The sequence below is a fragment of the Uranotaenia lowii genome, chromosome 3, assembly GCF_029784155.1.
Source record: "Uranotaenia lowii strain MFRU-FL chromosome 3, ASM2978415v1, whole genome shotgun sequence".
Classification (NCBI taxonomy): domain Eukaryota; kingdom Metazoa; phylum Arthropoda; class Insecta; order Diptera; family Culicidae; genus Uranotaenia; species Uranotaenia lowii.
Window position 1 is genome coordinate 6,862,496 of NC_073693.1, and position 26,037 is coordinate 6,888,532.

A 26,037-nucleotide genomic window follows, 5' to 3' on the forward strand; every position below is an offset into this window, starting at 1 on the left:
TTGAAGTTGTTGACGCTTTGAAATGAACCTGGGGCAAACTAAGATAGCATGTTCTGCCGATTCCTCCGTATCAGCGCATTCCGGGCAATAAGGCGAGCTGATAAGCTTAAACCTATGAAGGTATTGCTTAAAGCACCCATGACCCGAAAGGAACTGCGTCAGGTAGAAGTTGACCTCTCTATACTTCCGATTTACCCAGTCTGGATGTCGTGGGATTAGCCTATGCGCCCATCTTGAGTTGTTCGATGCGTCCCATTGCTCCTGCCACTTGAGCATTGACGCTGCTCGTTGAACTTCTAACAGCTCTTGCTTCGTTACACACTATATCCTCCGGCAGAGTGTAACCGGTTGGTTACAAATTATAAGATTTTTGTTTCAGTTTCGTAATCCTATATGTTGTGTGCTAGGAAATTCATGTTCTTGTACTGTCTGACACCAAGATAGCACCACAGTAGGCTACATTTCCTGCGAGCTGCTGTCAATAGAGGAAAAGGAGGATCAAGTAGAAAAAGTAATGAAAAAGTCGAAAAGGAAGCTTGCTTTCATATTTCGACCTATCTTCTGTACCAGGCATCCGTGTGTGAAGTCATAGTTTCCGTTTAGTGTTTGTGTCGTTCTAAGGAATTCACCCGATAACGCCATCGCCGGTTGGCTTTCTCACGGATCAGCATCGACAACGTTCTCGGGGTCTGAGGACCTCTAAATATATAGGAGAACTTCCCTTCTCGGTCTTTCCGGAAACAGGGCACTCTCGTTGGCAGACCGATTAAGAGTCTATGAAGGAAGACGCCTGCAGCGACCGAGTCCAGCAAAGCCTGTTGGCCTTCCTGCTTCCGGAACTGGATTTCCGGAACCGTGACGTCGCTACACAACAGCAACAGTAGCAGCACATCACGGTTAGTGAGCCAAATACACGCCACAAATTACACAGTACATTGTTTTATACACACAAACAACACGCCACATAAACACATCAATAAAATCACAATTAACATGAGATGTCAAGTTTTCTGTATTTTATCCGTGAATTTCTTGGTTACCCAGTAGCCAGCCGGCTCTGAGGTTCCGTACACTTAGAGAACCTTGCCCTGGCTGGTCTAGCCGCTGCTTTTCTATCCATAACAAGAGTTATGTCGATGGGAATCATGCCTGCGATGACAAAAGCTGCATCTGCTGATATGGTCCTGTAGGCATAGAAAACTCGCATGGCTATCAGCCGATGTGTGCTCCGTAATTTGGATCTGTTGCACTCTACCTCCATGGCGGAGCACACTAAGAACCTCCTCAATCACCCGATTAAGGAGGTTCTTAGACAATCATACAACTAATCAGCTTATTTGCTAGACCTACGAAGTCGAATTATTAATCGCCAGTTGCCCAACTCTTCAAAACTCTCATAAGTAGCGATGCAACAATCGGCCTGTTAGTCAGACACGACTTAATATTGTAAATACCATATATTCACAGTCTTGCTTGACTAAAAGTCTTTCATTTAGTTTCCATAGTTTATTCCATGAGCGTTAGAACTAAAAAAATTGGAATAACATAACCTACAGTAGTGGCTTAGTAATACCAGTTCCACATCGCCAATGGTTGCTACTCCGTGATTGACCGTTTTCGATCATCAATTTTGTTCAGGGGTCAAAAGAATGGTGTCTGGGATTGACAGCACATTCATATGCTCTCTCTTCACACATCAATAACGGAGCCGGCCACGTCCTAGTAGTCAATCTAGATAGGAAAATACGAGAAAGGGATGAGGGAAAAGGGATATGATCAGAAGAAACTTTTGATACACTTAGATCTTAAACTATAGATCTTCTTTTTGAAAACAATTTTCCGGCGCTTTCTGACTTTCCTTACAATTTCTTCATTTTTTCACTGCTCACGCTTTAGTACAACAGTAGGGGAGAGTGCTATTGCTTTTTTTTTCAAACAGTCAGAATTTGGAGAAAATAACTTATTGAAAATTTTCAAAAAATACCTTATGATACCTTGAAAATGTAGAAAACCATACCATTTTTTATTTTCATTTTATCTTTTATAATATAGAAGTCATGGAATAACGAAAAAAGTGGCCTATGATTCCCCACTCTCACATACTTATTGCAATGATGATTTTTATTTATTTATTTACCTTATCTTACCTTTACCTTTTTTCAAATTCTTTATTTGAAACCTTTAGGCTTTAAGGAGCTAAACTCGTTTTTTTATTACAATTGTGTGCTTGTATCTAGATTCTAGATCATTCTATAATGAAAAAAAAGTGTAAAGGAGTGTATGAAATCCGTTCTAGCGACAAGATGGACCTTACACAATCAAACAATATGGTTGATGTCATTGTTACCATGGCCGTTGTTACATAAATTGCTACCAGCAATATAAAAACGATAGAGTACCGCGTCTTTTCCATTTTATTTTTTTTATTTTCATTGCATTACGTCTCACGACATAGCTTGGTGAACATAATTCCCAAAATTTCACTCGGTCCACGGTGATCGTTCTCCAATTTCTCGGACATCTCACATTCGCCAGATCACGCTCCACTTGGGGTCTGACCACCTCGCTCGTGGCGCCCCTGCTCGTGTCGTTCCTACCGGATTCGTAGCGAAGCTCGTGGTTTATCCTTCGCCTCCACACTCCATTCTCCTGAACGCCCCCAAAGATAGTTTTTAACACTCGTACGGAGTACAGCTTATTAGGAATGACGATTGGACATGAGACGGGAAAATATACGATTAAAAGTTCGACTCACGGCCAATCTATTAAACCATAACCATCACCTTTATCGGAACACAATTTTTCTGCTTGTCTTTCGTTAAAAAGTCATTAGAAAACTGTGATATACATTGAAATAAATTTCAAGGAAATTGTTTGATATACTTTATTAAATAAATACAATATTTCAAGCAATTGTTTATCCCTCAAAAGAAAACTTAAAAGTTAGAATAGTGTCCCATGCACACGATATTGTCGGTCGAGATTTTCTTGATGTAGAACATGAACGGTTCGTTCGCGTTGAAAGTCGCCTGAGGTCTGCCTTTGATGGTCGATCCAGCTGTTGAGTGGAAGATAGAAGAAAAAAAAAACGAAGTGAGTCGACTGACTTTGTTGGATTGATCCATGGAACTTTTTGTACAATTTTTTTTTAATCTTAAACTTCTATAGGGACATAAAATGTTCAAGGATAAACATCAACCTTGATGATCGGCCTTCTTATCGTAGTATCAATTCGATCAACATAAGACAGTAAGCATCATTAGTTTGCGTATCGTCTTTACTAGTGCAACACGTACGATCATCATTCGACATTGTTTGGCTGAATTCATGAATTCAATTTTAACGACCCGCAATTCTTACCAGCTCCTGTGGACACCTCATTCCCCTCCTCGTCGATATATAGCCGTAGATGTTGCCACACATCACTCATGGTGGAATTTTTGTTCTTGAAGATCTTGAAATCAGCCTCACTAAACAAATTTTCGTAGCCCAGCTGTGCAATCACATCCCGAGCACTATGGAAAGAGTTCAGCTTAAACCGTGGAATCGAAAGCTCAACCAGCGTAGGGACGGCATTGGCTTGAACTTCGATCAGCAAATTAGGCGTCAAATACTTGAGCAGCTTAGCCAGAGTGTTGAATTTCCGTGGCATCAGGATCCAGATCGTAAGATCGGCCGGCTCATTGAAGGGTACCTGAACTCCATGGAAATAGCTGTCCTGATAGTACATTACTTCGACCACGTTGTGCATCATATCGATCGGCTTGGGACCATTGTTGTAATAGAAATCCTGGCGATCGGTTTGGATAAGTGAAAACTCCTCCAGCCAGTAAGCTTTCAGGAAGACGGCATTGAGCAGCAGCATTTCGGCATCATGTCGAAGCTGATCTTCGTTGATTATTCGTTTGATTCTGCCATTGGTGATCGCGTCGATCCAGAAATTAACAGCATTCGTTACTTTCTGAGGATGTTTAAAGGACACGGCTTTGGGGTTTATTTGGTATTCCTCGCTGAGAAGGGTTGAGAATTGGTCTGTGAAAGGCGGAAGATCTTTGATGATCTTATAGGAAGATTGAAAAAAGTTGGAGTTTCCCGCTTCATATAGAAAAGATATGGTATTTGTGATCGCTTGGTTTTTCGAGCGGGGCAAGAAGAACGCCTTTTGGATGATTGGCCCAGTAGTTGGTCCTGCCACTTGATAGAACAACGACATGGCCAACCGTATTGCTAGAGGTGAAATGGCCAGGTTCGAACTCGAGTTGTAGGCCATCTTGAAATACTGTATCGAGAAATCCATCTCCTCATAGCTAAGATCTCCCAAATCTTCGGATATTTCGCTTTCAATTGGACCTTCAGTTTCAATGGGTCCTCCACCTGGAAGGGGTTCAGTAACCCCTATTGGTAGGAAAGTAGGAGTGCTTCCCGTTGGATTGAAGCTTATGTGCACGGTAGGCATCGTTTCGTAACCTGTGGGGTCAGATGCATCCTCAGGCACCGAATTGGTTGGAAACTCGGTCGGCATAGCGATACCGCTCTCACTAATCACCTCTGGACCTACACCATTTGACGGTATTACTATTGGTACTGCAGTATGAATTCCATCGATCGGTAGCACATCGATTGGTGCGTGGGTTTCGATCACGGCCGGCCAGGTAAAAGGGAACTGCTCAAATGGAATCGGAGTAACTATATTCAATTCTGGTTCCCGTATATCGACGATCGGTGGCGGGATCGTATCCTGATCACTTGCGACTATGACTAACAACTCAATCAACAAGAATAAAACGATTCCTATCCTTTTCCCTATCATGATAAATTTCTTAAATCAACAAAATTTCTAAGGATAAACAATTAAGAGAGAGTTCAACCCAGACAGAGTTTCGTGAACGACTGATCTCGAAAAGTTTTGCAAATCCCAATCGTTGGGTTCGAAGGACCGACCGTAAAATCAATGGCAGATGGGATGAGTAATCGAGTAACATCTTGGAGCGCGTGGTGGCAATTGTTATGAAATCGACTTTCGAATATTTTAATGTCTGGGGCCAAACTGCAGGCTCGTGTGCGACTTTGCATTGCTAATTTGCGCTTTGGGATCGGGTCGTTTCCGAACCTTTGGACCCGTAACCTTAACAACGGGTCCCTCCCTAGAAACGTTCATGCGGCGGGTGATTATTCAATACAGTTAAACCTTTACCGATGTGGATTTATTATCGAACTCAAGTCCATTTGAATGCTAGAAGGAGCCAGTTTCACGAAATTTTATAAACATGCAGAAATTGTTAGTTTAAAGAAAAACTCTTCAAAATAACTTGAAACCAAACCCACTCGAGACGGATTGCACACCGTGTGTGCAATGACTTTCCGAGGCTATGAGACCGATTGCACACCGTGTGTGCAATGGAAGTTGTTATAACTTTTTCATGATTTTGAATAAACTAGTGGACCATTTTTTGCAACTCTTGAACCAATAGGATCTTTAAAGTATAGGTAAACATAATCTGGCATTGGTTTCAATGTATATGAAAATATTTTCAAAATATCTGAGGATAAAAATGACTTATGAAATTAGACAGCGCATACTGAGTTTCGTTGAAACCACATTAGCTCATTATCAGGCTCTTTGTGCTGCTGTTGTGGAAGTGTGCGTCAATGATTGTTTATTCTATGGCAGGCATGTCAAACAAGACCCGCGTAGCCCCGTCTTAAATTGTCACAAAAAACACCACTGATTTTTATGTTAAATATTACTGCAAAAAAATCTAAAGCTGAATGTACCGATTTAACTGATTTTGGCTGCGGCCCTCTACGTCATATACATTTTTTAATGCGGCCCGCACACCTAAACGAGTTTGACATGCCTGTTCTATGGTGAGGGGAGAATTACTAAAATTGATATGCATTTAGAACTTGGTGTATAGCGTTTGTGTGAATTCCGTATTGTTAAGTATTATTTTAAAATTCTCAAACTTTGGAGCGTGCTATTGGGTTCTTTAGCCCTTCGCAGGGGATTTCTAGTAAATCCTACTTTCACAAAGGTGTTCTTAAAATCTGTATCATATAATTGGAAATATTATGTACGGAAGCTTTTCAATTAAACGAATGATCAAAACAAAATTTAAATCAATAGTTACTTTTTAACAACTTATTTGAAATGCAAAAAAAAAAACAAATGAAATAATATAGTGTTTGCTGAAAATATCACCATCATTCACTTTATTTTTTTCCATGGAATTTCATGATATGAACAACCAATTAATGAGTTTCTCTAGTGAATTCGAGTTATATATTCTACTGAAATTATTGAAATTTTAACGATCTGTTTGAAGTGCCTTCGTGAAATGCTTGACAAACCACCCTCCTTTCAAGGTTCTTTTCAGTAGAATTTACGCAAGATTTTCTTCAATGTATGTATATTTTTTGTGAAATATAGTTCTAAATTATTACAGTAATAAGTAAGACGGACTTAAAAAGTTAAACAACTAAAATAGTTCTAGGATAGAAAAAAAAGCAGAGGAAAAAATTGGTTGCAACCGAAAAAATTGAAAACATGGTCATAAATTACAAAAATAAACACATTTTTATTGGAAAAAGTAAAAAAACAAAACTAATTCTTGGTTTAAACCACATAACATAATATTCTTTGCATTATATTCTTTCTATTATAACAAAACAAAATCTTGAAACGAATGATGAACATGCTTAAAATGGTGTGTTTTCATTTTTCTACCCATTGCACACCGTATGTGCAATGCGGTTCCCCGAAATAATTTTATTTCCAGGAGCGGACTGCACACACGGTGTGCAATGGACAAATTTTTGTGAATTTACGATTAAGTTTTGAAAACTTCATTGTATTCATGTTTTTCAGATAAAAATTGATCGTATCAAAGGATAAAAAATTTTCGCTCCTCGGGGACGCGTTCGAAAAAAGTCGCCGTCTCGAATGGGTTAAATAGAAATGCTTTAAAAAATATAGAGAAAAACTATTCCCAAAACATTCGCCGATAAATGAGCCTTTTCTCAACTGTATTGAGATATTTTTTTTTTCCAGAGAGTAAGCCATGGAAGATTGTGATGGTTTTGGTCATGCTTTTTCGGCTCCCTGAAAACGTTTTGTTTCGATTGCCCTGAGTGAAAGTTTCTACTTAATTTCAGTAGTGTTCAATAGTGAAGTGCAAGTGATGATACATTTTGTATGGAAAAATCGAAGGAAAAGATTCAGAATCATTGTGGTGACTCCAAATCATAAAATTGGAAGTTCTAAAATTGGTAAATGACGGATGATCAATACAACAAATCCACAGATTGCTGTGATCAAAAGGTAATATTTAGAAGTCTCTTGAGTCGTTTTAGTTATAGACGCGCCCATGAGTCAGCTTCATATAACCTCAATATTCTTAACTCCATAGCGTCTCAATATTTATATTGGTAAAAAATTGCTCTATCTATTATGCACACCCATCAAAAATATCTTTTGTATTCTAATTTGTATTGACTAAATGTGTCTTTTTTACAGTCCACCCAAAGCCGAGAATCTGCCCTTAATAAGTGTATGGTCGATCGGGATTATTAGAGCGGATCGAGCTCACCGGCTGTTACAGTATTGTTTCCAAGCTTATCTTTTATTTTGATTGTGAATGAGCCGATAAAAACTATGCAGAAGAATAACAAAGTCAAGAAATTACCAGATTGGTCAGGAGCCCCACGAATACTCTTGGGTTCTTCCCCAAAACTCTTTCGTTTAAGCTAGTTCTGAAACAATTAGGTTTACTGAAACAGGCCTTGAAAGAGACATTAAACCAATAAAGCGGACAGTTGTATTGAATCATAATAAATAGGCTTCATAAATCTAACCAATTGTGAAGCGCTTCTACTAGCAAATCAGTAATTAGCACAATCACAGATTTGCGAATTGCGAATCGAAGCGTTGCGATCTCTCAAATGCCGCTGTATAGTGGCCTTGTTCGGGTAAACGATTAGAAGAAGGTCAAGTTTACCATTCAGATCCAACAGAGATGTGCAGGAGCAACTTTGGAGAGTAGATGACGCTCTCCTCAAAACAATAAGAACTAGGCCTGTCGTTGATTCACTCTTGCTTTCAATTTTCACGCTCTTCGGTAGAGTCAGGTGATAGAGTTGAGTTCAAGTCGGAGAAAAGGTGAGTCAATGCGAAATATCTCTATTGACGCCCGTGGGTTGGATTCATCGACGAATACGGGATGTATTGATCGAACTTGTTTAACGGATTCAGTTTTTATTAGACCGTTGTCGGGTTAACTTGAGGTGGAAGCATTGAATCGATAGTTTCGTGAAAGATTCAACCGTATTCAACAAATGGAGTGAACTCGTCATCATATCCTTCAACGAACAACGAGAGTTCCTGAGTTTTCGATATGTAGTTTCTTGTATCACCAGATTCATCGACATCAAATTTCGTCTGACTTAGGGAAATAAGTGTCAACGAATACTTACCCAACACTTAGTTGGAAGGTACGGAAAAGTGAAATAGAAAGGATTGTTGGGATGGTGCACCTCGAATGCTACTGATTGCTCCTGGTGATTGTTCAAATTCGGGTTTTAGTATTAACTTTTGGTGTTGTTAAAAGGAGACAGGAGCTTTGTGGCTAGGTATATGTTACATTTAAAATTCAACTTTGACGGAAAAAATTACACAGTTGAGACACGAACTAGGTAACGTATCCTCGATGATGCACGATATCAATGTAGTGAGTGGATATATGTACAAGTATGCTCAACTACTTAGAAACATCCGCATTCGGTTTCAAAAAAGGTGGTCTTGAAAACCTCAAGGCGACTCGAATAATCCAATAGAACTTTCAACCTTATTGAAAAAGTCACCATTCTTGCAAATATCTACAGCTGATAAACGTTAGCAATTCTACACCAGATTATATAAAGGTTACAGTCAAACAAAAACTTACCTCCGGCTCCGGACACCTCATTGCCCTCCTCGTCGATTGTCAGCAGGATGTGCTGCCAGATGTCGCTCATCGTGGAGTTTCGGTTCGCGAACACGCTGAAGTCGGTTGTGTTGAACAGCTGCCCGTATCCCATATCAGTAATCGTTGAGCGCGTGTTTTGGAATGTTCGGATCTTGAACCGTGGAATCGATATCTCGACGGGTTGCGCCGTTGCCATACCCTCCATCTCCATCATGAACATTGTATTGAGCCCGATGAGCAGTGTGTCCAGATTACGTCCGTTTCTTGGCAAGACTAGCCACATCGTCAGATCGGCCGGTGTGTTGAAGGGAATCTGGATCGCCTTGTAGAATGTGTCCTCGACGTACAGGGCTTGGGAGGTCATGTGCATCATATCGATCACGTGAGGTCCATTGTTGTAGTAGAATACCTGGCGATCGGTGCGAATAACGGGGAATTCCTCGTCCCAGTAGGCTTTGAAGCTTACCGCGTTGAGCACGAGCATGTCGGTCGAAAGGTTCAGTTGGCTTTGACGGAAAAATCTGCGAACTCGTCCATCGGAAATGGTGCTGACCCAGAAGTTGACCGCATTGACCACGCGACTTGGGTTTTTGAAAGAGACAACCTTCGGGGTGATTTGGAACACATCGCTCAAAGTTTTATCGAAAGCAGGGGTGAAAGGATCCACGTCTTTGAGAACCTTGTAGGATGATTTGAAAAAGTTTGTGTTTCCAGCTTCGTACAGGAAAGAGGCAACATTGTCAGCTGCTAGGGAAATAGAAGATGGTAGGTAGAACGCCTCCTGGATGATGGGTTTTGTAACGGGTCCAGCCACCTGGTAGAACAGGGACATCACCAAACGGATGGCGATCGGTGAAACGGCACTGTTGGTTGTCGAATTGTAAACCCTTTTGAAGTAACTGATCGAGTATTCGGCATCACCATTGGCGAGGTCGACTATTTCGAACGGATCCGGACCTGGGCCTGGTGCAATAACAAGTGGCATTGTTGTGCTTTCCACTGTCTCGGTAGTTCCTGTTTCTGTTCCAGATCCTGTTCCAGATCCTGTTCCAGTTCCTGTACCAGTTCCTGTTCCTGTTCCAGTTCCTGTTTCAGTTCCTGTTCCAGTTCCTGTTCCTGTTCCAGTTCCAGTTCCTGTTCCTGTTCCAGTTCCTGTTTCAGTTCCTGTTCCTGTTCCTGTTCCAGTTCCAGTTTCAGTTCCTGTTCCTGATCCAGTTCCTGATCCAGTTCCTGTTTCAGTTCCTGTTCCAGTTCCTGTTCCAGTTCCAGTTCCAGTTCCTGTTCCTGTTCCTGTTCCAGTTCCTGTTCCTGTTCCTGTTCCAGTTCCAGTTTCAGTTCCTGTTCCTGATCCAGTTCCTGTTTCAGTTCCTGTTCCAGTTCCTGTTTCAGTTCCTGTTCCAGTTCCAGTTCCAGTTCCTGTTCCAGTTCCAGTTCCAGCTCCAGTTCCAGTTCCTGTTCCTGTTCCTGTTCCTGTCCCTGTTCCTGTTCCTGTTCCTGTTCCAGATCCTGATCCAGTTCCGGTTCCAGTTCCGGTTCCAGTTCCAGTTCCTGTTCCAGTTCCTGTACCAGATCCTGTTTCAGATCCTGTTCCAGTTCCTGTTCCAGTTCCAGTTCCTGTTCCAGTTCCTGTTCCGGTTCCTGTTCCAGTTTCTGTTCCAGTTCCTGTTTCAGATCCTGTTCCAGATCCTGTTCCAGATCCTGTACCAGATCCTGTACCAGATCCTGTTCCAGATCCTGTTCCAGTTCCTGTTTCAGTTCCGGTTCCAGTTCCAGTTCCTGTTCCAGTTCCTGTACCAGATCCTGTTTCAGATCCTGTTCCAGTTCCTGTTTCAGTTCCTGTTCCAGTTCCTGTTCCGGTTCCTGTTCCAGTTTCTGTTCCAGTTCCTGTTTCAGATCCTGTTCCAGATCCTGTTCCAGATCCTGTACCAGATCCTGTACCAGATCCTGTACCAGATCCTGTTCCAGATCCTGTTCCAGTTCCTGTTTCAGTTCCAGTTCCTGTTCCGGTTCCTGTTCCAGTTTCTGTTCCAGTTTCTGTTCCAGTTCCTGTTCCAGATCCTGTTTCAGATCCTGTTCCAGATCCGGTACCAGATCCTGTACCAGATCCTGTTCCAGTTCCAGTTCCAGTTCCTGTTCCAGATCCTGTTCCAGTTCCAGTTCCTGTTCCTGTTCCTGTTCCTGTTTCTGTTCCTGTTCCAGTTCCAGTTCCTGTTCCAGTTCCTGTTCCAGTTCCTGTTCCAGTTCCTGTTCCAGTTCCTGTTCCAGTTCCTGTTCCAGTTCCTGTTCCAGTTCCTGTTCCAGTTCCTGTTCCAGTTCCAGTTCCAGTTCCTGTACCAGATCCTGTTCCAGTTCCTGTTCCAGTTCCTGTTCCAGTTCCTGTTCCAGTTCCTGTTCCAGTTCCTGTTCCAGTTCCTGTTCCAGTTCCTGTTCCAGTTCCTGTTCCAGTTCCTGTTCCAGTTCCTGTTCCAGTTCCTGTTCCAGTTCCTGTTCCAGTTCCAGTTCCAGTTCCTGTACCAGATCCTGTTCCAGTTCCTGTTCCAGTTCCTGTTCCAGTTCCTGTTCCAGTTCCTGTTCCAGTTCCTGTTCCAGTTCCTGTTCCAGTTCCTGTTCCAGTTCCTGTTCCAGTTCCTGTTCCAGTTCCTGTTCCAGTTCCTGTTCCAGTTCCTGTTCCAGTTCCTGTTCCAGTTCCTGTTCCAGTTCCTGTTCCAGTTCCTGTTCCAGTTCCTGTTCCAGTTCCTGTTCCAGTTCCTGTTCCAGTTCCTGTTCCAGTTCCTGTTCCAGTTCCTGTTCCAGTTCCTGTTCCAGTTCCTGTTCCAGTTCCTGTTCCAGTTCCTGTTCCAGTTCCTGTTCCAGTTCCTGTTCCAGTTCCTGTTCCAGTTCCTGTTCCAGTTCCTGTTCCAGTTCCTGTTCCAGTTCCTGTTCCAGTTCCTGTTCCAGTTCCTGTTCCAGTTCCTGTTCCAGTTCCAGTTCCAGTTCCTGTTCCAGATCCTGTTCCAGTTCCAGTTCCTGTTCCTGTTCCTGTTCCTGTTTCTGTTCCTGTTCCAGTTCCAGTTCCTGTTCCAGTTCCTGTTCCAGTTCCTGTTCCAGTTCCTGTTCCAGTTCCTGTTCCAGTTCCTGTTCCAGTTCCTGTTCCAGTTCCTGTTCCAGTTCCTGTTCCAGTTCCTGTTCCAGTTCCTGTTCCAGTTCCTGTTCCAGTTCCTGTTCCAGTTCCTGTACCAGATCCTGTTCCAGTTCCAGTTCCAGATCCTGTTCCAGCTTCTGTTCCAGTTCCTGTTCCAGATCCTGTTCCAGTTCCTGTTCCAGTTTCTGATCCAGTTTCTGATCCAGTTCCTGACCCAGTTCCTGATCCAGTTCCTGATCCAGTTCCTGATCCAGTTCCTGATCCAGTTCCTGTTTCAGATCCTGTTCCTGCGCCTGTACCTGTGCCTGTGTCTGTGCCTGTGCCTGTGCCTGTGCCTGTGCCTATTCCTGTACCTGTGCCTGTACCTGTGCCTGTGCCTGTGCTTGTGCCTGTGCCTGTTCCAGTTCCTGTTCCAGTTCCGGTTTCAGTCCCAGCTCCGGCTTCAGTTCCTGTTCCTGTGCCTGTGCCTGTGCCTGTGCTTGTGCCTGTGCCTGTGCCTGTGCCTGTACTTGTGCCTGTGTCTGTGCCTGTGCCTGTGCCTGTGCCTGTGCCTGTGCCTGTGCCTGTTCCTGTACCTGTGCTTGTGCCTGTGCCTGTGCCTGTTCCGGTTCCTGCTCCAGTTCCGGTTTCAGTTCCAGCTCCGGCTCCAGTTCCAGTTCCTGTTCCAGTTCCAGTCCCAGTTCCGGCACCGGCTCCTGCTCCGGCACCAGCTCCGGCTTCGGCTCCTGCTCCGGCTCCAGTTCCGGTTTCAGCTCCTGTAGCTGTTCCAGTTCCTGCTCCAGCTCCGGCTCCAGTTCCTGTTCCAGTTCCAGTTCCAGTACCTGTTCCAGTACCAGTTCCCGATCCGGCTCCAGCTTCTGCTCCGGATCCAGTTCCGGTTACAGGCCCAGTTCCCGATCCGGCTCCGGCTTCTGCCCCGGATCCAGTTCCGGGTACAGGTCCAGTTCCAGTTCCAATTTCGGCTCCGGCTCCTGTTCCGGCTCCAGCTCCGGATCCAGTTCCAGCTCCGGCTCCAGCTCCGGTTCCAGTTCCTGATCCAGCTCCAGCTCCGGGTAAGGTTCCATCAACACCCTCAAGTGACGGGGGAATACCACCAACTACAGCTCCACCTCCGGAAACGGTTCCATCAACGCCCTGGAGTGACGGGGGAATACCACCAACTACAGCTCCACCTCCGGATACGGTTCCGTCAACGCCCTGAAGTGACGGGGGAATACCACCAACTACAGCTTCACCTCCGGATACGGTTCCATCAACGCCCTGGAATGATGGAGGAAAACCACCAACTACAGCTCCACCTTCGGATATGGTTCCATCAACACCCTGGAGAGACGGGGGAATAATCCCGTAATAAGGCCCAGTGTAGGCTTCTGGTATGTACAAATCTACTGGTATTGCGGTAAAAAAATCAGGATTGTAGGGCAGCTCCGTTACTGGCGGTTCCTTCTGACCGGCAATAACTTGGAGCCCAACGGCTGCAAACAGCACTAGAGCTTTCACTTTGAACCACATCCTCAGAAAATTGTTCCTAGAACCCGATTTCGTAACAACGATTCCCGAAAAACAACTTATCGGTTCGAGTCTAGGCGGAAGACTAAATCAGCAAAAATCTTACTGGAACTAAGTTCAGGCTGATTTTCTACAAAATTTAACGGAATAGAAAGGAAAAAAAACCGCTTCAAAGTAACGGTTTCAACTGCCATATATTTTATGTCCCATTTGCGAAAAAAGGAAGAAGGTTCATCGGGAAAGTGATTATCAGTTTTCTCCTAAGACTTTTTTTTCTTCTAAATTGCAACTCTCGATCCCCATTCGCATGAATATTCAATAAGGATGATATTTGATAGGTGATATTTCGGAAGACCTCAAACTAGTTCCTTCGCTGGACGAGAGTCTGATACAGAATCATAAGGTTCAACAGTGTTGGACAAATCGAAATGGATCGCTCCTTTTGCTAAAACTGAGCACATCAACAACCGGTGGTGTGGGGAAAATTTTAAATTCTACTGTGATCGTTCACAATATCTTAACCAATAAAAAATAAATAATTAAAATATATTGCTATTTCATTAAAATTTATTTCAACTGACGAAAATTCTGAATTCTTCCAAAGAACATCTAGCTCGAAGAAGCAGAATGTGGTCTGGTGTTCAGCGTCATAAAATGGAACCAAAAACGATGGCAGCAGAACGTCTTGGGGAGATTTTTCAATCCGATTAGAGGTGAATGACTCTGCTTTCTTGCACCTTTGAGTGGGATCGTATGCAAAACTTGACATATATTCGAGTTTATTAAGAAGAAGAGCCAGAAGATGAACTGTGTTAAACCATATTAGTCGCGTGGACAGTCTATGGGGTGAATGACTTCTTCGTATTATGAATTGTGGTTGCTCAACAAAATTTTGCGTCAACGGAACTAATCTTTCGAGAAAAACTATTAAATCGGTGTCACATGAAAATAAATTAGCTAATTGCAGAGTAATTTATTAAGGTATATCTGCCTTAACGAATCAATTTCTTCTTTTGTTTAAAAATTCTAGATTGAAACTCACCGTTATTGTAGAAAGCCTTATCCATATCAATATCTAATCACACTTCCGTAACACTATTAATCTTCAGTACTAAAAGATGAAACGTTGAACAGCATTTGGAGTTATTGGTGTCCAGAATAAGCTTCATAAAACATTTGAAGAATCCCGATACCATAGGATCGTGACAGGCCGATCAATTTTAGAAAATTGATCACAATTCGTCTTGGGCATCTCACAGATTTCGCAAAACTCTATATTCACTTATGAGGCATTAAATTTAGGAATAATTGGTGAAAACTTTTCTTTGATAGTGGAACACAAGCAAAGCACCTGTTAGAGCAAGTTCACTGGTGTTGGGAAAAAGTGGTAGAAATTTTGACACTTACGGCACATTTTGAAAATTTTGCCATGTAAAAACATTTTCAAGATCTGTGGCCTTCAAGTTTTATAACAACACGTGTTGTATTTTCGCATGCTGTGATGCAAAAATAGCAATATTTCTATCACATACGGCTGAAATAGAAACAGTGTTGTAAAAAAATACAACGCCCCAAGATCTTGAAAACATTTTTGCATGGTAAAATTTTCAAAATGTCAAAATTTCTACCACTTTTTCCCAACACGAGTGAACTTGCTCTTAGAGTTTATTTTTCCATTTATGAACTATGATAATTTCAGACACCGATTGCTGTGATTGCAGACTGCTGAAACTTCTGATATGTTTGTCAAGCACAATTCATTATTCGAGCAATAACCCGAATATGAGTTTGATAAAAAATTATACATAAAACGTCTCATGTCATGACTTTAGATAGATTTTGAACCTTGAGTTTCAAATCCAGAACTGAAAATTTATTATTCGATTCAATATTTGAATATTCAAATTTCGATTTATTAAGGTTTTCGAATACTAAACTTTGAAATTAGAATTTAAATTATTTTCTTATTTATAATAATTTTCAACAACGATTATGGCTTATTTTCATCAATTTATAGTTCTGCAAATCAAAACATAATCCATTTTCATGATGATTGTTTATTTGGAAAAGAGGATGGATAAATCGATTACAACACAGTCTTCTTACGATTTAGTTTCTCAAAAAGGTGATGCTTTTCTTTCGTTCTTTCTTTTATTTTTCAAGAAGGGTGACAATTCAAGAACTATTGTATTGGGAAACTTCACCCTTCGCCAATCCGGGTGAAAGTCTTTCGACCTGTTTGTAATCACAGGTAGGTAGGTAGGTACGTAATTCACAACCGGTTTTCTCATTCATCTGAAGGTAGGTACGTATTGATACATCTGGTTTTATTTGCGAACCGGATTACGCATCGTTAAATTAGGGTTAGCGCCATTCGCGGTGCGGTAAGTTTTCAGGAGAAATCTTCGATTCAATCTTTGGTTTTCATTTATTCTGCGCGGAAGAAATGTTGGGGCGATGAAAAGAATGGTGTATTGTTGGATTAGGCTTTTTTTTTCAAGGAAAGGAGAAAGGAGGAAATTTTTGCTTGATGCGCCATTTTCGAAACATATACGAGTTCATAACCTTTCCACTGATTTCCGTGTCATAAAGGAAAATGCGAAATGAAAAATTATAAATACTGGAATACAAATAAGGTCCATTTGTTACACTCCTTACACAGTATAATATAACAAAATACTATATAACATTCCATTAAAATGCATAACATGACATTACATTACATTTCACCACGGGATAAAGGGTCTAAAACGCACCTTAGAAGCTCTCTATGAAGTATGCTCTTGGCTCAATTTTCAACATTAATTTTATTTCTTCTACTATGTCTCTGCTTCATCTATTCGTCATATTCCTTTCAAATCTTCAACCTTTCTTCAAGAATTTGATTCAACTGTATCCGAATTGCCATTAAATATCATAAAAAAAATCAAATCATATTACACCACATTACATTACATTACACCACATTACATTACATTACATTACATTACATTACATTACATTACATTACATTACATTACATTACATTACATTACATTACATTACATTACATTAAATTACATTACATTACATTACATTACATTACATTACATTACATTACATTACATTACATTACATTACATTACATTACATTACATTACATTTTATTACATTACATTACATTACATTACATTACATTACATTACATTACATTACATTACATTACATTACATTACATTACATTACATTACATTACATTACATTACATTACATTACATTACATTACATTACATTACATTACATTACATTACATTACATTACATTACATTACATTACATTACATTACATTACATTACATTACATTACATTACATTACATTACATTACATTACATTACATTACATTACATTACATTACATTACATTACATTACATTACATTACATTACATTACATTACATTACATTACATTACATTACATTACATTACATTACATTACATTACATTACATTACATTACATTACATTACATTACATTACATTACATTACATTACATTACATTACATTACATTACATTACATTACATTACATTACATTACATTACATTACATTACATTACATTACATTACATTACATTACATTACATTACATTACATTACATTACATTGCATCAACGTAACGTTATATTACTTAAATTTACATTTCATTACATTGTATTTTATTTTACGCCATCATTAAATTGGATTGAGTTGCATTTGAACTACATTGCATTATTTTACATTTTATATATCACTTTATGTTGGGACTTAGTAGGCTTGCGTTGAACTGACATCACGTCTCTAATTTTCGTCCGATTTTTTCTCCCTATAACGAGAAGTAAAAACGTTGAAAATTCATACGTAACTGAAAAAGTATCGGAAATAACTAGTTCCCTAGCAGCTCCAATCATCCGGTTTTGAAGGCCGTCGGTGCCGCTTGGGGCAAGCCAAGGTGATTAGCCCGATTTATTACCGGGCAACCAAGGAATCAACGTGGTACGAAACATCCGACTCCCAACTGGTTCTGGTACCCTGGAAGTACGGCCGTTGGACTTGCGGCTCCCACGAGTGGGCAGCGGGAAAGACCTTAACGAATCCAATCCGAGAACGAAGTGCGTGTACGATCCATCCGAACCCAACCCAACTCGAGGACGAGGTACGTGTAGGATCAAAGTTGAAGGTAATCGTTGCAATCGTAAGTTAACATTTCATTTTTCCATTTCCCTGTTCTTCTTTTTTCTTTGTTTCCCGCTATAACAATTGGTATTTATTTTAAGATTGCGAACTGGCGAATATTTTCGCCGGTTGGCCAAATATGGATGTTGAAGAGAAGGAGCTAGAAGATGTTGCTTTTTCAGCCTCTTCATCAGCCCTAGCCAGCGATGAAGAGGTTCCGGATCTTCCTGAGTCTTCTGACTCTGTGAACGGTTGCTTCATCCCGGTTAAAAGCCGGAAAAGAAACCGTTATGAAAGGAATGCTCATTCACCGTTGCTTTTTGCAGGTCCGCAGCTTGTAGAAAAAGGTGCCTCACAAATATCTATTTCTTTGGGAGCTTATCCAAAAGCGAACCAAAACCTTATGGGTCCTTTAGGGCAAAAATCATCGAAAGAAAATCTATCTTCATTTGTAGAAACCTGCGACAATAAAACACCGCGCATTCGCCAGTATCCTCTTGGCGAGGGTAAAAAATATGTGGTTTACTTTCGTCCAAAAGCGGGAAACATGTTGAACCGTATTAAAATTGCCAAAGATTTGGATAGACGTCACACGGGTATAGAAACAGTTCGACGAATTAATAACAACAAAATTGCTGTTGTCGTTAACAATGCCAAAAGTGCTAACAGCATTGTTATGGACACTTTATTTTCTTCAATTTATCGTGTTTGGATCCCTGCTCATATTGTTGAAATTGACGGAGTGGTGACAGAGGATTCTCTTAGCATGGAAGATCTTGTGGGTGTTAAAGGTTTCTTCCGAAAACCAGGGCTTCCATCTATCGATGTTATTGAATACCGACAATTGCACACAGTAAATATGGAAGGGGAAAAGAGATCATTTATACCTTCATCATCATTTCGCTTGACTTTCAAAGGTTCAGCTCTACCAGATTTCATTATGGTCGGAAAACTGCGCTTACCAGTTCGTTTGTTCCGACCAAAAGTAATGAACTGCTCAAACTGTCAGCAGCTTGGACATACAGCGAGCCATTGTAGTAATAAACCTAAATGCTCAAAGTGCGGTGGACATCATGAGAATAATCAATGTGATCAATTAACTGACAAATGTTTCCACTGTGGAGGGAGTCAACATGTTCTGGTGGAATGCCCCAAGTATTTGGAACGTTCTACCAAGCTTAAACAAAGCTTGATGAAACGTTCCAAACGATCGTTTGCAGATATCGTTAAAACCGCAGAGCAAAATCGTTACGAGGTTTTAACCGATGACTCAGGCGAGGAGGATAGCGCAGGATCAGTAAAGGACAATTATATTTCCCAGGAAAGACAACGAGCTCAGAAGAGAAAAATAATTTCCAAAAATGTGGTCCCCAAAAAGATTACCCGAAATCTAAATGATAAAACCAACAGACTTCCATCTTACCAAACTATTCCCCCAACTTACAATAATCCTCGATACAACAAAGAATTTCCAACCCCTGATTTTTCTGCTTCAAAACTCCAGAAAACCTCATCCAGATTTCCCCAATCCATTCCTTCTTCACCTTCAAATTCGACTGAGCTTATAACTCTTTCGTCTTTGATCGAGTTGATATCAGAGTTTTTTGATCTTCCAGATTCTATCACTAGAATTTTTAAACACCTGTTTCCCTTAGTGCAAACAATTTGCACGTGTATCGCTTCGAAGTGGCCACTTTTAAGCGAGATAATTGATTTTAATGCTTAATCAAAGAACATCTATACCGGGAATAAAAATTCTTCAATGGAATTGCAGGAGTTTTATGCCCCGTTGCGACTTATTCCAACATCTTATAGCAAACCTTGACTGCGACGCATTTGCTCTCTCAGAAACATGGCTTTCTCGTGAGACAAAAGTCAACATTCGAGGGTTTAACTTCGTTAGGTTAGATAGAGCAGATTCTTATGGTGGCGTATTAATTGGTATAAAGTCGCAACATACCTTTTATAGAGCTCAGGTTCCATTTTTTCCCGGTTTAGAAGTTGTTGCGTGTCAAGTCCAAATCAGAGGGGAAGCCTTTTGCATAGCATCCGTTTACATTAGCCCCAGTGCAAGTATTTCTAAAAAACAGTTTTCTGATGTTATTGAATCACTGCCTGAACCAAGACTTCTTCTTGGGGACTTTATTTCTCATGGCACAGAATGGGTCGAAGCAGAGGATGATTCTAGAGCTTATCTGATATATGATATTTGTGACACTTATCATATGACAATTTTAAATACTGGTGAGATAACGAGAATACCGAAACCTCCGAATAGACCTAGTCGAATAGACCTTTCACTCTGCTCGACAACCTTAGCTCTAGATTGTACCTGGGAAGTATTACAAGATCCTCATGGAAGTGATCATTTACCGATACTGGTCGTAATCCATAAACAAACTCAACGGGACAGTCCAACTGAGACAGCGTATGATCTAACACGTAACATCGATTGGAAGAAATACACGGAGTGTGTTTCTGAGCGATTGAATGGGGTAGGTGAAATGGGTCCTTTCGATGAGTATACTTTCCTCGCTTCTTCTATTTATGATAGCGCAGTGCAAGCTCAAACAAAACCTTTGCGTTCCACAGTAAAGAGAAGACCATCTGCACCTTGGTGGGATAATGAATGTACCGATATTTATAAATCTAAAACCGAAGCCTTTAGGATATTCCGGAAGTATGGCTCCATAGTAGATTTCAATCGATATCAAGCTCTGGAACGTCGACTCAAACGTGTATGTTCTAATAAAAAACAGGGTTATTGGAGACATTTTGTTGAAGGTTTGACGCCAGATACAGCAATGAGCACGCTTTGGAGAACGGCAAGGAACTTACGAAATCACGTTCCACTTCCAAATAATGCAGTTGAACATTCGGAGAGGTGGGCCCATCACTTTGTTAAAAAAGTTTGCCCAGACTCAGTTCAACCTAGCATGAGGTTATACGATTCAGTTGATGACGTAAAAGGTTCTGAGTTTTCAATTATTGAATTCTCGATAGCATTATTCTCGTGTAATAACAGCTCTCCTGGACTAGATGGAATTAAATTCAGTTTACTGAAAAATTTGCCAGATATTGCCAAGAAACGCGTGCTGAAATTATTCAACAGGCTTTTAGAACAAAACCTCGTTCCAACGGAATGGAGGCAAGTTAAAATGATAGCGATTCAGAAACCTGGTAAACCCGCTTCGGATCATAACTCGTATCGACCAATTTCAATGCTCTCTTGTTTAAGGAAGCTTATGGAGAAAATGATCTTGAATAGATTGAATTCCTGGGCTGAAATCAATAAACTCCTATCACCCACTCAATTCGGGTTTCGTAGAGGTAAAGGTACTCTAGATTGCCTAGGTTTATTGACAACAGAGGCACAGATAGCATTCGAAAGCAAAAAAGAAATGGCTTCGGTTTTCTTAGATATCAAAGGCGCTTTTGACAATGTTGCAATATCTGTTCTTTCTGAGAAGCTGAATCAATGTGGTCTCTCTCCAAGACTTAACAACTTTCTAACTAATCTACTTTCTGAAAAGTGTATGCACTTTAACTATGGAACATCAAATATAAGCCGAACAAGTTACATGGGTGTTCCACAGGGTTCATGCCTTAGCCCTTTCCTTTACAATATGTACATTAGTAACATCGATGATTGTGTCAAAGGATCTTGTAAACTTTTGCAACTAGCTGACGATGCTGTCGTTTCAATAATTGGATCAAAAGATATGCAAACGCCCCTTCAAGATACTCTGAATTGTCTATCCAACTGGGCATTGCAACTCGGCATTGAATTTTCTGCAGAAAAAACCAAACTAGTGGTTTTTTCTCGGAAACATAAACCATCTTCACTTAAACTTTATCTCTTGGGCGAGGTTGTAACTCAAGCATTCTCTCATAAATATCTTGGAGTCTACTTCGACTCCAAATGCAAATGGAGAACCCATATTGATTATTTAAACCAGAAATGTCAACCGAGAATAAACTTCTTAAGAACTATAACTGGGACATGGTGGGGAGCACATCCCGAATCTTTGATTCGTTTGTTCAAAACCACTGTGTTATCAGTTATAGAATATGGTAGTTTTTGCTTTAAAGATGCTGCTGAAACGCACTTAAAAAAATTGGAGAGGATTCAATACAAATGCATTCGTATATCACTTGACAGTATGCATTCAACGCATGTGAAGAGTTTGGAGGTATTGGCAGGAGTACTTCCCCTGAAATGTCGATTTCTTGAGCTTTCTCTAAGGTTTCTGATCCGTTCAAAAATTAAAAACATTCAAATTATAAACAACTTTGAAAAATTGCTTGGCTTCAAACAGCAATCAAGGTTTGTTAGAGTTTATCACAGATTTTTGACATTAAACATAACACCATTCGATTACACTGATTATAGTAATACCATAGCTACGGAAAGAGAGCACGTTTTCTTTGACCTTTCTATGAAAAATGAAATTAATAATATACCAGAACACATGAAACGGTCAGTCATACCCGGTCTATTTAGTAATAAATACAGTCAAATCGATCCACGTTACATGTTCTACACTGATGGCTCAAGCATTGATGGAGGAATCGGATTCGGGATTGTGAATACTATGTATAACGAATTCCACAAACTTGCGGAGCCAGCTTCAGTATATGTTGCTGAGTTAGCTGCAATCAATCGAGCTCTGGAGCTTATCGAAGAGTTGCCAGCGAATCACTTTTTTATTTTCACTGACAGTCTTAGTTCGATCGAATCCATTAAGAACATCAATTTTGTGAACCGTCAAGCGTATTTCGTTCTACAGATACGGAAAAGGCTGACCGATCTAGGGTTAAAGCTTTTCAAGATCTCGCTAGTATGGGTTCCCGCACATTGTTTCATTCCTGGGAACGAACTTGCCGATGAATTGGCAAAAAAGGGAGCAACACATGGTACCATTTTTGAACGTTTTATTGCATACCACGAGTACTTCGCAATCGCCCATGAAATGGCTATGAGCGAATGGCAGAGTTCATGGGACGAAAGCGAAAAAGGAAGGTTTCATTATTCAATTCACCCTAAAGTTAAAACAAAAGCTTGGTTCAAGGGATTGGACTTAACAAGAGATTTTATCCGTGTGATGTCTCGAATTATGTCGAATCATTACAGATCAAATGTACATCATTTTCGTATAAATATGTCGGACACAAACATTTGCGGTTGTGGAAATTCTTATGACGACATCGACCATGTCGTGTGGATTTGTTCCAACATATGAATGCCAGATCGAAGTTTTTAGCTTCCCTCCAACATTATGGGAAAAATACGGATACACCAATTCGGGATATTTTGGCCCGACAGGACCTTGAGTACATGAAGCTGTTGTACGGTTTCATAAAATCAAGCAAAATTCAATTGTGATGAGCATTTCTGACGCAATTCAGGTCGTCGATTGAAGGAAATCCACAAAACAATTTCTTCAACTCTGGAACTTCGGCATCTATATTATCAAAAAGTTAATTCTCATTGAACAAACCTTTCCTCATCCTTTCCTACTTTCTTTCCTATCAAATCTTGTTTGCTTGCGTTTGTGCGATTGCTTAAGCTTTGTTCTACGAGCTTCATCGATGGTTCCCACTGTGCAACATCAGCCGATCGAGGACAGCTTTCCACGGCAAGTTGGAACGCCTAGCGTAAGAAGCAGTCTTATTGGAGGTTGGAGATAAATGGAAGAGTGGATCGAATCGTTAACCAAGAAAAGGTTTCCCATCTGAAAGATGTAAAATATCTCTCGGCTCCTTAGGCTTTACTGCAAATGAGCCTTCGAAAGAAAAATAAATGATTGAATAAAAAAAAATATCACTTTATATAGCATTTTATTACATTACATTGCATAACGTTTCCCTGAAACTCGTTTGATCGACCTTTTTTAGTTGAAGAATTCTTAATTAATTTAGGATGATCGTCAAAAATCTCAAGTAAATGGTAGTTTTGTCAACAATCACAACTCGCCACAAGTTTCTTCCAAAGGCAAGGTCTAGCTTCCAGTCCCTCACAAAAATTCATATGGTAATTTGCTGCAAAATTATCGATTTACTGTGGCAATAATCCATAAATCACATTTCAGAGCCAAGCCCCCCATTATCCTAAACAACCGTTGAAACTTCCCCAATGGGAGCACTCACACATTACAGAGGTCTGAATCAGCGAAATCCAATCAGCCAGCAGCGCGGTCGCATATTTCATTCCACCATTTCATTGAAATGGTCTCAAGGCAGGGCTCGATCGAATGGGGAGACCCAGCCCAACTCCAAGCGGAGGTCACAGCGAAGCGACGACGACGACGACGACAGAAAAAACGGTCCCCAGCGATTGTAAACCATTCGATTGCGATCAGTTGCATAAAATATTTTGTCTTCACGTTATCGACAGCGATCGATCTAAGGAGGCATGTCTGCCAATCCTTGCACCGATCGAGTGCTCCCAATTGTAATAACGAACGATTGAATCGCTCTCTAATTTCGGATCGGATTAACGGTGCCTTCTGGGAAAGAGGATCACAGAGGAAAGGCGCGAGGATGTAGGGGCACTTTGTGTTTGACTGATCGTAAAACAAACAACATGGCGCATGGGTGACCCGACCTATTTGTATCGCCACCCGCTCGTAAGCCACCTTAAAAGGTTTCGGGGTTGTTGCTGGAGGCTCTTGCTGAACAAGCCAGAAGTTATTGGTTTGCCACTCACCTCTAAATGGCATTCGACGAAAAATTGGCATTAAATCATAAACTTCTAGTATCATAAAACCGTAGTCATTAGACAATTCAGAACATTGGCTTTGCATTTTTCCTATAGGCCATAGGCCAGTATCAGTTTTTTTTTCAGTGTAGCTATCAAAAAAGCAATAATAAAATGGTCGACAAAAATTGATAGTCATTTTCGTTATATTTTTTTGGTCTGAGAAAAAAAAAATTACGAATTTGCTCGAAAAAGTTATAAGTGTAATTTAAGAAAATCCTTCGGAAAACATGGTTTAATTTACATTAGGCATCTCAAACATATTTACAGGGAGTCATAAATACTTTAGTGTTTATCCAAATCACAATCTGAGATCACAGTAAGCTTTTGCAATCGACTCTTTGCCAAAAGTATGTTCCCACAAGGAACAAAACACATGCTGTTTTCACGTGTGAAACATAAAACACTCGACAAAGTTTCGGTGTGGGAAAAACGCAATCGACGGCCGCCGGAAAGCCGAGAATCAGAACAATATGAAGGGGACTGTGTACTGTACTGTTTTTTTTTTTGTTTTGCTCGCTTCCACCCTTTCTCTCAATTATCGTATTGCATAATGGAACGGAAAATAAAAGACCCACATCCTTCCCGACCCAACATGGGAAGCAACTTGGGTTGCAGCCGCGTAGAATTTGATCTTATCAGCCGACACGCTGCCGATTGTTCCACCTAATCCTTTACACGTGATTGTTGCCGAAATTATGGACGATTTTGGTCTTGACATTCATCTGTAATTTGAAACAAAGTTCTAGATTACACCTAGCTGAAAGACTTATTTTGTTTCGGAATGGTTGTTACAGAAAAACATTTGCATTAATTAATCATTAATAAAGATTTTAATATCAGCGTTATTCTTAAAACAGAAGAATTACACCCTTGAATCACTGACAACATGAGTTTTGGAAAATTCTAAGCAATTATGTGTTTCAGGTCACTACACGAAAATCTAAGGCAATATAAACACATGCGAGGAGTAAGCCATGACATTTGAGGGATACACATGTTTTTGTTTTCGTGCATGAAAAATTTCAATTAAATTAAATTCAAACTAGAAATTTTAGAACTTAAAAGCAGAATATAATTAAATAAGTGACCGGCAGAAGCTCCCGGAGTGGTTTGTGCCTTGTTTCAAAATGCTTAGACCTGGTTGAGGAAGTTAAGAAGAAATCTAAACGACAGTCGGACCGGACCACAGAAGAAAAGGTTTATAGTCAAAATTTTTGTCATTTTTGTCATTTTTGTAATTTTTGAAATTTTTGTCATTTTTGAAATTTTTGCAATTTTTGTAATTTTTGTAGTTTTTGTAATTTTTGTCATTTTTGTCATTTTTGTCATTTTTGTCATTTTTGTCATTTTTGTCATTTTTGTCATTTTTGTCATTTTTGTCATTTTTGTCATTTTTGTCATTTTTGTCATTTTTGTCATTTTTGTCATTTTTGTCATTTTTGTCATTTTTGTCATTTTTGTCATTTTTGTCATTTTTGTCATTTTTGTCAT

General features: G+C 40.3%; 1 protein-coding gene across 1 annotated transcript; it reads right to left on the minus strand.

The window, feature by feature from the left end:
* Window positions 1–9,812: 9,812 nt before the first annotated feature.
* On the minus strand, window positions 9,813–13,596 carry LOC129750771 (trichohyalin-like). Its single transcript, XM_055745799.1, has 3 exons — window positions 12,967–13,596; window positions 12,438–12,905; window positions 9,813–12,389 (listed from the first exon to the last, which is right to left on the minus strand). Exons 1-3 carry the CDS (start codon window positions 13,594–13,596, stop codon window positions 9,900–9,902), a joined length of 3,588 nt encoding a protein of 1,195 aa, XP_055601774.1. The 3' UTR covers window positions 9,813–9,899.
* Window positions 13,597–26,037: the final 12,441 nt, after the last annotated feature.

Excerpts from the sequence above, each read along its gene's own strand:
- LOC129750771 (XM_055745799.1), bottom strand. The coding sequence starts at position 13,596 with ATGTGGTTCAAAGTGAAAGCTCTAGTGCTGTTTGCAGCCGTTGGGCTC. Across the intron at positions 12,906-12,966 it reads CCGGATCGGGAACTGGGCCT|GTACTGGAACTGGAACTGGA; the intron begins GTAACCGGAACT and ends GTACTGGAACAG. Across the intron at positions 12,390-12,437 it reads AGGCACAGGTACAGGCACAG|GCACAGGTACAGGCGCAGGA; the intron begins GTACAGGAATAG and ends GCACAGACACAG.